The following is a 12,047-nucleotide window of genomic DNA, read 5'->3' as shown; positions in this document are numbered from 1 at the left end:
TTTGTAGTCCATTCACATTTATCATAACTATTGGTATGGTTGAATTTAGGTCTAACATTTTATTTTTTGTTTATCCTCTTTGGTTTTTGTTCATCTTTTCCCTGCTTTCCTGTTCTCTTTCAGGTTATGAAATATTTTTGGAGTTCTATTTTAATTTATCTATTGTCATTTAGCTATATTTCTTGACATTATTTTTAATGGCTTCTCTAGGAATTGTGTTATATATTCTTAATTTTTCACAGTCTGCTTAGAATCAAAATAGTTCAACTTCACATAAAATATTGAAGAATCAGGATTACAATACATCACATAAGCAGGGATTAAAACATATTTTTAAACTTTTTTGCAGCCTACTTAGAACTAATACAGTACCATTTCATGTCAAATATAAAAACATTACAACTATATAGGTCCACTTGTCCCCTACATACATACACATACACACACACGCACACACACATACACATACATCCTTATCCTGCTTTATTTTTCTTCATAGCATCTATCATTATCTGCAATTGTTTTCTGATTTGTTTGTTTGTTTATTGTCTGTTCTCCCACTAGAATGTAAGCTGTGAAGGAGAGAATTTGCCACTTTCATTGTTGACACCAATCAGTGCCTGGCTCATAGAAGGCACTACATAAATAATTATCTGAATGATAAGGAAAGAAAAAGAAAGAAAGAAAGAAAGAAAGAAAGAAAGAAAGAAAGAAAGAAAGAAAGAAAGAAAGAAAGAAAGAAAGAAAGAAAGAAAGAAAGAAAGAAAGAAAGAAAGAAAGAAAGAAAGAGAAAGAAAGAAAGAGAAAGAAAGAAAAAGAAAGGAAGGAAGGAAGGAAGGAAGGAAAGAAAGAAAGAAGAAAGAAAGAAAGAAAGAAAGAAAGAAAGAAAGAAAGAAAGAAAGAAAGAAAGAAAGAAAGAAAGAAAGAAAGAAAGAAAGAAGAGAGAGAAAGAGAAAGAAAGGAAGGAAGAAAGGAAGGAAGGAAAAAAGGAAGGAAGGAAGAAAGGAAGGAAGAAGAAAGAAATGAAAACAGTGTTCTCCCTGGGTTCTAGGAAATAAATTTTCTCTATTTCAAACAGTTCTAGTGATATCTTAACCCCTCTTGTAGACTGGGGCCCAGGAAGATGGTCACTGCTTGGGAACCCTGCACTCACTTCTCAGCAGAGCACACAATGCCATAACCTCCACTGTCCCTACCACCACCTTTCAAGGGGCTCCTCCTTTTTCCCAGAGGGCAAGCATCACTTCCACAAATGAGGCAAATGAAAGGCGCTGAACCACCCCTGATGTTGTGAACTGTTGGAAATGATCCTCATGCCTTTGCTGATTTAAGGACTGTGATGAAATGTCTCTGCATGGTTGTTCCTAAGCAAGTTCTGTCTGCTGTGATTACTTAATCTGATTGTTAACATCCTATAGCTACTCCTATATTCAGAGAGTAGACAACAGTGATTATAAACTGACCCAGAAGGCTAAAATGCCATAATTTCATAGTTTCTGAGGTTACAAAGCTCTTTTAAGAATCTGATAAAAGTTAAGGATCTATCCTTTTCCGCCACCCCACCAAAATATATCTATACACATACAGATGAAATTGCATACCATTTCAGGGGGTTCTAAGAACCCCTGAAACCCATCCATGATGCCCAAGAATAGGCTATATGAGGATCATTTGGAAAGGAACAGGGCTGGCCAATAGGTCAGGACCTTTGAGGGACTGTAGAGGACGTGCAGGACTGGCCAGGAATCCCATTTTCCTGGACCTCTACTTTAGGCATTTTATGTCAAGAGAGAAATACAACCATTATATATGAATATACATGTGTTAAGGTGTTAAATTCCCCCATTTAAAAATTTACACATTTTTATTTTGTAACCATGATTTTAGGTTGACTTCTGCTTTAGGCATTATCTGATTTTCAATGATTAGGCTTTCTTAGTTTTTCTCATTATTGTAGCCCTTCCAGAAAAGCTCAGAAAAAGCTCATGCTATGCAAAATAAGTCAGACAGAAAAAGTCGAGAATCATGTAATTTCACTCATATGTGGAATATAAAACTGAAAGCAACAAATGAACAAACAATGCAAACAATCAAAAACTCATAGTCACAGACAACAGTATGGTGGTTACCAGGGGAAAGGGGATTGGGGAGGAGGCAGTAAAGGTTAAAGAGGGTCAAATATACAGTGACAGAAGAAAATTTGACTTTGGATGGTGAATGCACAATGCAACATACAAGATGATGTATTATAGAATTGTACACTTGAAACCTATATAATTTTATTAACTAATGTCATCTCAATAAATTTAATTTAAAAAAATTTTTTTTTTTTTAAGGAAGCTATAGCCCTGACTGGTGTGGCTCAGTTGGTTGGACGTCATCCCGCAAACCAGGATGTCGCTGGTTTGATTCTCTGTCAGGGCACATGCCTGGGTTGCAGGCCTGGTCCCTGGTTGGGGTGTGCTAGAGGCAACCAATAGAAGCTTCTCTCACACTCTTTCTCCCTCCTTTTCCCCCTCTCTAAAAATAAATAATTTTTTAAAGAAGCTATAATAAACGAAGAACAAGAAATATTGTTTCTTGATGGAAATTTAAAATAAGAGATGATCTTTGTTTAATAGTTTAAATATCGAAAGATAAGGTCATGGAAATCTCCCAGAAAATACAAAATTGGGGGATGGGGGAGGGGGGCTCGGTGAAGGATGTAACTGCTTGTGGCCACAAGGAGGCAGGGTAAGTCCAAAACCGCGACGTGAGTGCTGGCTGCTGTGTAGGCTGCAGTGAACTAGGCCTGCCTTGCTAGGCTTAACCACACACACCCTCACAGCTGCACCTTCACTCGGGTATCCTGTTTATTTCATATCCTCAGTGGGATGTGGCTCATTCAGTGTCCAGTGACCCGCTCGCGAGTCAGTGTGAGAGCTGCTCTTCAACATCTGAGAAGTGAGAAGTTTCTTCCCCATTCCCCAGATTTAGCTCATTTAGTTATATCATACTTGTGAGGAACACAGTGCTAAGTGCTGGTGTTCTTTTATGTATAGTAGGGGTGGGGAGGAAGCAGTCACCAAGGGAGGTGATGGCGAGAAAGTTTAAAAATGGAAAGCACATTCTTGTCCTATAAAAGCAAATAATTTTGTTGATGAGAATAAAGAAGAAAATGCCATTTGTTGAAACTACTTCATGTCATTCATAGATAGTCATCTCACTTCTTATGCCTCACTATAGTTGAAACAGGTTGTACTATCCCCACTTTGCCCAAAATCACATAGCTGACAACTTTCAAGTCACTATTCAAACCCTGGTCTTTCCACTACATCCCACCATGTTTCAAAAATCCACAAAAAGAGAACAGAACCCTTTCGGTGAAACCAATTAACAGGTATAATTTGTACTGACCAAATGAAGCCCACAGATACCCGGGGGGTTGCTGACTAAAACTGAAAAAGGGAGGATATAATTAAGCATAGCTTCCTGGACAAAGTCAGCTCTGAGTTGAATTCTGGGGGAGGTGCCGGCTAGAGATTGATAGAGTAATAAAAGCACTAAGGAAGGAAGTCATGTGGTAAGAAGACTAACTTAGTTGAAACAGAAGAGTTACAGGAAAAAGTAATGAGAGCCATGGAGGAGGGAGCAATTGTTTAATTTATTGTTTAACTCAAAAGGCATTTGCTAAGCTTCAGCTCAGAGCCAACTATCTGTGGGGGAATGGGAGGAGTCCTATGAGCCATCACAGAAAAAGAGAAGGGTGGGATATTGGAGGAATAGTGAGTATAGCCAGTTATATAGGATGAGTGAGGGGAGAAGAGATGACAGCAGGAAGACAGGACGTGCTCTTTAGCAAAGGTGGGACCTGATGAAGCCATGTTTTAGAAAATGTAATTGTAGTAGTAAGTACTGGAGGAAAAGAAATGGAGTCTGATAGCACAGCTAAGAGGTTACTGCTATGATCCAGCCACAAAGAAAGGAATGCCTGAACCACTGACAGAGAAAATGGAAAACAAGTTCTCCCTTTAGCCTGTTCTGGATTACACATTAGTTGTTAACTTGGACAATGTGACTCCCTGAGAAGCTGCTGAGTCCCTTCTGAGCCTGCAAAACTTCAGACTCATACCTGAAGCACAGTGTCTCGGGAATTACGTGAGAACTTTTTCAAAGAAAGATGCTCTGCTCTATGGCTCTCCCAAGAACCTGCAGGCTGAGAACTTGGAAAGAACTTCAGCAACATTGATCGGGTGGATGTCTGCAGACAAGACTGGCATTGTCTTTCACAGAAGTGCCATGTTTCAAGTTTGGTTCTTTGGAGGATCAGAAGGTTGTTCTGTCAGCACCCTCTCAGAGATAGACTCACCTTATCAAACTCAAGACCAAAGTAAAAGCCAGGATATTTTAAGGGAGAATCATTACCACCGTCATCACCAAGATCTGGCAAACACATCCTGCCATTGGGGCACATCATTGAGCCAGCATGCCCTCTCTGCTGAGCCACTCTGGGATGGGCGTGGCCCATGTGTACCCATCGCTCCCCTTCTCTGTGCTCCATTTCTGGCCAGCCCTCTCCCCTTCTAAGGGACACTTTCATTCTTTTTTTTTTTTTTTTTAATCCTTACCTGAGAATATGTTTTTATTGATTTTAAAGAAAGAGGAAGGGAGAGAGAGAGAGAAACACTGTTGTGAGAGGGAGACATCGAACATCGATCGGTTGCCTCCCACATGCACTCCAACCTGGGCTCAAACCCTCAACCTAGGTATGTGCCCTGACCAGGAATCAGACCAGCAGCCTTTTGGTGTACATACAGGACAACAATCCAACCAACTGAGCCACCTGGCCAGGGCAGGACACATTCATTCCTTGAATAAGCCAGTGCCATCCATAGGCTCTAGCCCAATCTTGCTTTGGTCAGTAAACCATTTTCCTTTTTTAAGGTCACTGTTTTTAATGCATCTCACTACTCTGCATTGTTTCTATGGTTTAACTATGTGCGGAAGCCCCTATTTTTATATTCACATTTTTGCTGAGCGACAACTTGGCATTGTCCCCTTATACAGCCCATGGGAAGAATTTCTACTCTCTATCCTTCCCCTGGGAGAAAAAATGAAACACATTTTTCTTCTCCTAAATCCTGTTGTTTGAACAACAACATTATCCTTGCTGCTCAGTTCCATTTCTGTAGCTCTGTATCTGCTTCTTTATGCTTTAATAATTATTTTGCCTCCCTGAAGAGAAACTGTTCAGTTATTTCCATATGTCATTCAAGGTGAAGTCCAGGCTCAGAAAATTAAATTATTTCTTGTTTTGCCTATGACAAAATAAGATTCACATTATTTTAATAAAACCTTTCTCTTTATTTACGAGGGACGTTTCTTTGACAATTACTTCATATTTATCACTACAGTCCCCTAAAACATAACAGGGCAGTTGAGAGTTTAAGGAAGAATGGTCAAGAATAATGCTCCTTTATAACTGTAATAAATATTTCTTTTTAAAATATATATAATATTGCTTTATAAATGCCAAAAGAGTGCAAAGTATCATATACCTCTTTACTCTATATGGTATTTAATCTTCTATGTGGTACACAACAAATATTACTGCTTAAAGAAATGAATAAAATAACTAATTAGCTAATGAATCCTTATATCTATTCACAGAAGATGGTAAGAGTTTCTTTCACACGTGTTTCATGGAGAAATGTATTTGGTGCCCCCTTTCAGCCACAGAGTTAGTCGTTAAATATGAAGTGAAGTCATCTAAGTCTCCCCTGTGTGGATACCAACATTTTGGACTGAAGCCCTTTGTTCCTCTGTGGAGAGTCTGCCACTTCTGCATACTTGTCCTCAGGAATGTCGTTCTAGAAATAAACCAGCCTTCTCCCTGGGGCCCATGAGTCACACACAGAAGTTAATTCATTGGAGCAACTGGTTTTTCTTAGGCCCTTTGTGAAAGTATTTCAGAGAGCCCCTCATGGTCAGACCAAAAAAAAAAAAGCGGGTTCCTCTTCAGGTTCTTTCCAGCTCTTGCCTCATTTCCTCTCTCTGGGCTTCCTTCACCACCTTACACTTGGCTTTTACTGACAACCTTTACCTGCAGACCTAGATCCCAATTCCTGAGCTAGTGTTGCCTGAGGAAGGAAGTACACCAGAAAGCCTCCTCACCCACCCACCCAGTTCCATTCACTCATATTTGGAGTCAAATTACATTCCACTATCTCATCCCTGTCTTCTTGGCTGCTAATCACACTTGTGAGACTCAGCATACCAACGACGACAACGAACTGTGTAATCTGTCAGGGGGTAGAGCCCAGGAGTTCATCTTTATTTTTCTCTTTGTCTTTTTAAATTTTATTTTTTTAACAGAAATAATAATTGAATACATTTTCACTGTGAAAAACAACATAAAGCTGAAGTCCACCTTATTAACTAAGTATTTAACTTGCATTGCTGTATTATTTTACTACAGTTCTGTAATCTAGAATGCTTTTTAAATATAAGAAATACATGATTACACTGGTTAACCAAAGGTTCACTGGTTCAATTCCCCGTCAGGTCACAGGCCTGGGATGCAGACCAGGTCCCCAGTTGGGGGTGCATGAGAGGCAACCACACATCAATGTTTCTCCCCCTTTTTCTCCCTCCCTACCCCTCTCTCTAAAGATAAATAAATAAAATCTTTAAAAAAAAAAGAAATACATGATTATAATAAAACTCAAATGGTATAGAAATATGAGTAGTAAAAAGGGAACATACCTCAGAATTGCCCCATTTCCACTCCTGTACACTGATAACAGTTTGATGGTAGCCTTCCAGACCTTTGTAAAATACGTTTACATACATATGTATGTACTTAGGCCTATAGTTTTATTTTTATATAAATGGGTTCATACTACACATCTGTTGTACAACTTTATTTACTTATTATCTCATAGTTTCCCGTGTCAATACATTTAGCTTTTCTTTGTTAACAGTTGCATAATACTCCACAGTTTGATTGTGCCTTAATTTATTAAACATTCCCATATTGGAGGGCATTTGAATTGTTTCCTGTTTGGCATTTTTATTATTTGTTGTTACCGTAATGCTGTAACTTCTTTGCCTGTGTCTCTATCCAAGAATGTCTGTAGGCTAGATATCTAGAGGTAGCATTAATAGGTCAAATTTTAAGGTTTTATATTTTTCAAATTTACAATTTAAAAATTTAAACACTTTATTCTTTCCCTTTCTTCTGCAGAGAGTTCTTTCCTGGGAACTGACATTGACCTTCAGATTATAGACAATGATGTTGTCAGCATGGAAATTTTCTTCAAAGCCTGGCTACACAGCATTGGAACAGACCAAGAACATGTTCATCTTCTTCTTCCTTCACAGTCTTTCAGCAAGATTTCCAGAGCCACAAATAATCCAAGTACACACTCCTAAAAAAATAATGTTATATAGGCTATCATAATGCCAGTCTAGGATTAGGACTCTAGATTGGTGAGTCATCAGCATACAGAGCATTGAGATTTAAGAATTAGAAAAGGATCGGTTAATGTTGTTTAATGTAAGCAGGAGGAGTAAGAAAAGAATTTCTACAAAGTGACCAGTTAGAAAACTGAACGTAATGAAGCCCAGACAGCCAGTTTAGAGACAAAGACTTAGACACCTCAATAACAGGGCAGCAGTTACACTACATAAGAACACAGTGAATCATATGTTTTTCCCAAGTTTTTCATTTTAATGCAATAGATATTAATAATGTTATAATTTGAGGCATGCTGGCACCTCAACAACATCAACAAGGCCTGTGAGGAGACTAAACCAAGATTAAATAGAGGTCTTCTGGACAGAGAAACATCAAATTGGAGGTAGTGGGGGAGTAAAGCAACTACCAAGGCAGACCCCAGAGAGGACATCTAGAGACCCAAGACCATGTTCATAAAGCATGTCCTGGCAATTATGAAAACCAAGACATTGATCCAGTGTTTTGGACATGACAGCGTGGCCCTGGATATTGTTCTTTCTGGTAGTGATACTTCACTTCAGGTCACACTAGATGATAGGGGTTAGGCCATTTCTAGACTCCATCCCCTTTCAACATTGGCTCAGGACCCAGGGTGGCAAGGGCCTGAAAATGGACCCATTGGTACAGTCAGCCACACTGACTTTGGGAAAGCTGACTCCTTAGGGCCCTGCTCCAAAGAGAAAGGACCAACCTGTGTCTTTGGGAGTTAGAGTTTACTGAGAAAAATAGGTACAGACTCCTGGCCCCAAAGGGGAATATATACCTTGGTCTTTTCTTTCCGGGGATAATCATTGGGTGTTTACCAATCACTCCTATTCCAACCTAGGGCCTGGGATGCCTTTGACAACTTACCTGGGTTTTTATCTGCTGTTCCTTTGAGTGTAAAATCTTCCCAGGACCTCCTTTCCAACACTTTTGTCTAAGAAAAATAGTACCAAATGCTCCTTATCCCATCCTCTGGAATTCACTTCTTACCTGCTTTCCCCCAGACACTATATTAACTTCTTTTCTTGCATTACCCCATTTCATCTTCACACAGCATCATGAGGCAGGTAATGTTACTGTATGTCATTAAGTCTAAGATGCAATCAATTGTAAGATACACTATTATTTTATGTACCACTAAGAAATAAAAACATTGCCAGTTAAACATGACACAATGCTTTCTTATCACTTAGAAATATTATCTCATCCTTACTTAAAGAATTTTTTAGGTTAGAGTAGTATGCAAGGGTTAAGGGTGTGTGCCCGACCAGTGGCAATTGTAAGACACATATAGAAATAATAGTATGTGAAAAAAAAAATGTGTCTTAGCATCAACTAAATACAATATTATCCCTGTCTGACAGATGACAAAACTGAAACTTAGAGAAATTAAACATTTCCCTAGGGCTGTACAGAAAATTAATAGTAGAGCCAGAATTTGAAGCCGGGCAATTCCAGAGCTCATGCTTACCTTTAGGATTAGAAGTCTGTATTTTTTTTTTTATTTGACTACTCTTAGCCCAGAGGACATTCATCAGACCCAGGTCTATCTACCTGAGAGCTGGGGCCCATACTTATTGTGAAGCCTGCCTCATGCTAGGTAACTCTAAACAAAGAGGCTAGAAACTCACTTTTCTTATTAGGGGAGCAAGGGTCCTCAAAGGCGAGGAACTCTTGCAACCAGCCTTTCTTCCACTGTTGCACAGCATTTGCCCATGGTACTGTTGAGAATTTATCTCCTTTGCCCTCTCTCTTTCCATGGCTTTCAACACCAAGATTAGAGCCCGAATGTTCATCTTCATCTGCAGACTTTTCAGCAATTCACAGGTCTTCACGGTGCATGGTAGAACTTAGATCCAGATTCATCAGCTCTTCTGCAGGGGAGGACTTCACTGGCATCCAGATGCTCAGGCATAGTTGGAATGAGGTCTGGAGGAAAGTAGACCTCCTGTAATTATCCTTTGTTTAATAAACTGAGGCATTGTCACACACGTGGATTTCTTAAAATGTGGCTTATTACAAAACAAAAAAAAGTGAAACAGAAGAAAACAAAAACCCTGAGCTCCCCTACTCTAGAATCTTTTGAGGACTGCCCCTCAGATGTTCACTTTGACTTCTCCTGATAAGGTTCTCCACCCCACATCACCAGCTTCAGTGGCTGCCTAGGGCCCTTCGCTCCATCTATAGATACTTCCCTCAGAGACCGCCTTGTGATGGATAGAGTGCACAGTCAACTTCAGATGAGTGTCTTTTCTCATTTCTTGGGTTTGGGGTCTCCCACCTCAGCACCTTGGTTCTGGGTGGTAAGAAGCATACCTTGTTCTAGACCCAAAGCCTGCTAAAAACAGCTTTCCCAACCTTGGAACACTGCTGAGACTACTGTTTCCATTGTTCTCAGCCCTGGCTGCAATAAGTCATATGAGGATCCTTTTTTAAATACCAGCATCTGGGCTTCATTCCCAGAGATCCCAGTTTGATCAGTGTTAGGTAGGGTCCAGACATTGGGATCTTTTAAAAGTTCCCTAGGTGATTTTTAATTCAATCAGAGTTGATAACATCAGCCAGATGAATACAGCTGTCCAGTCCTAAAACCCAGGGACCCAACAATGAAGTCAGGCATAGAGGAATGAGAGGAACCTGGAGCCATAGGCACAGTCCCTCCTACTGACTTCCTTGGCTCTGGGACACATCAGAGGTGCCTCATCCAGCATTAATGTCTATGTCTGATTGCCAAGCCCAGGAGGGCCAGCTGGACCTGACATCTATTCTGGCATCCTATTTTTTTCTGCATTATTTCTACTTTTATTTTTACCTCATGTTGCAGTTAGTATAGTCATTTCATAAATCACTAACACCAACTAATAACTTTCTCACAAGGACTCAACATTTGTATATTCATAGGCTTATTAACAGTATTCAAAGCTGGTATAAATTTTATTTAAAAACTTTGTAATATCAAGGATTCAAGCTTAATGCAAAAGAACATTGTACACTGTGGCGTGTGACTACGCCTGCTGGAGCAGAAGCTTCATATAGATGAGTATAATATCTTGATGAGTAACTCATATCTAGTCGAAACACCCTCAGAAAAATGGTCTGTTGCCACAGTGATGCTTCAAAGCTCAGAAGGTTCTATACTTTGGTTTCTCTGGGGAATTTAAAAATAAGCTATTTCAGGAACTTATTCCTCCCCTGCCTCCAAATGTCCCTAGAAGAGCCCACAGTAGAAACAGTAGCTGTCAGCTGACTGCCTTACTTCTGCTTTCCTGCTCTCCTTTCATCTGAGCTGTCGTCTTGCCAAAGCTTAGCCACAGGGAAGCAGCAGAGAAAAGATTTCCTAGTGTGATTGCCAAAGGACCTCTGTGTATTGTAGGGTTAGCTGCCTCCTCCACAGAGGACACGTTCCTCTCAGACTGGATCACAAGCCAGATCTCGCACTGTGGGGCAACTCCTCAGCCGGCCCAGAAACAAAACAAGTAAAAATCATGTCACACCCAGAAAATGTTACCTGTTGTGTAGGGCGATACTGTAGGTTCCAGACCTACTCTGCCTCCCTAAACCAATTGTATTTTCCTCTTTGCATTCTCCTGCCTGCTCCTAATCCTTACTTGCCTGGTGAAGGTAGAATGCATAGCAGATGTTGTCTCTGAATCGCATAGCCTGAAGTAACTTGTGATAGACATCCTTCCCCCAATGCCGTTTTTTATTGTAGTGTGCCTGAAATGTGATCTCCAAGAGCGACTTCTCAGCCCATCCCTGCTCCCTGGCACAGCTGATGGCTCCTTGAAAATGGATGACCCCAAAGGAGACTTCAGCACACTCTACCAGATGGCCTCCCAGTCATCAGCCTCTCATTATCAGCTCCGGGTGATCAAGTAGGGTCCATGGGAGGCCCCCCAATCCACACAAACAGTGATTCTTAAGAGTTCCATGGCTAGAAAGTCCCAGGATAGAGGACATCCCCAAGTGTCAGGCAGGTGGCAATCAGGTCCAAAGCAGCAACTACAGGTATGGGTGTGAAAGAGCACAGTCAGGCTGCTCAACCCATGGAGACAAATGAGCAGGGGGTGAGGATGCACCTCAGTAGGACACTGAGGCCTGAATGAGGATTGGAAACCCAGAAAGTCTCTGAATGCAGAGACTTATTGTGTTTAGGCATCAGGACAAAGATCTGGCCTTCGAGGAGCAAGTGATACATAAGGTCTTCCCCTGCCTTCCCATTCCTCTAAGTCAATGACTTTCAACCTTTTTATCTCATTGCACAATAAACTAATTACTAAAATTCTGCAGCACACCAAAAAATAAATTTTGGGCTGATTTGACCAAAAAAATAGGTATAATTTTGATTCATTCACACCAGACAGATATTATTGTGTTGGCTATTGTCATTTTTTAATTTGACAGTCTAAGGGAAAAGTGGTCAGTGCCCTTGACTAAATAGTCAGGTATTTCACGTTTTAAAAATTCTTGTGGCATACCAGTTGAAAATCCCTGCTCTAAAAACTAGAATTCCTGCTTCTAGGGGAACCAAGTCCAAGGTAGAATTAGCAATGAAGGTGAAGGC

At 40.3% G+C, this 12,047-nt stretch overlaps 1 protein-coding gene across 2 annotated transcripts in view; it reads left to right on the top strand.

Annotated features, from left to right (window-relative positions):
* The window catches only part of M1AP (meiosis 1 associated protein), a 64,781-nt gene that overhangs the window by 33,613 nt on the left and 19,121 nt on the right, over nucleotides 1-12,047 (top strand). For both annotated transcript variants that reach the window (XM_090281595.1, XM_090281594.1), the window contains exons 4-5: nucleotides 7,226-7,399; nucleotides 11,196-11,358. In XM_090281595.1, the coding sequence (XP_090137721.1) occupies nucleotides 7,226-7,399; nucleotides 11,196-11,358 (337 nt within the window). The remainder of the gene's footprint in view (nucleotides 1-7,225; nucleotides 7,400-11,195; nucleotides 11,359-12,047) is intronic.

Source organism: Furipterus horrens, unplaced genomic scaffold, assembly GCF_987537825.1.
Source record: "Furipterus horrens unplaced genomic scaffold, mFurHor1.1.pri manual_scaffold_6, whole genome shotgun sequence".
In the NCBI taxonomy this organism is placed as follows: domain Eukaryota; kingdom Metazoa; phylum Chordata; class Mammalia; order Chiroptera; family Furipteridae; genus Furipterus; species Furipterus horrens.
Note: the sequence above shows the minus strand (reverse complement) of the source record. Positions and strands in the feature narration are given on the sequence as shown.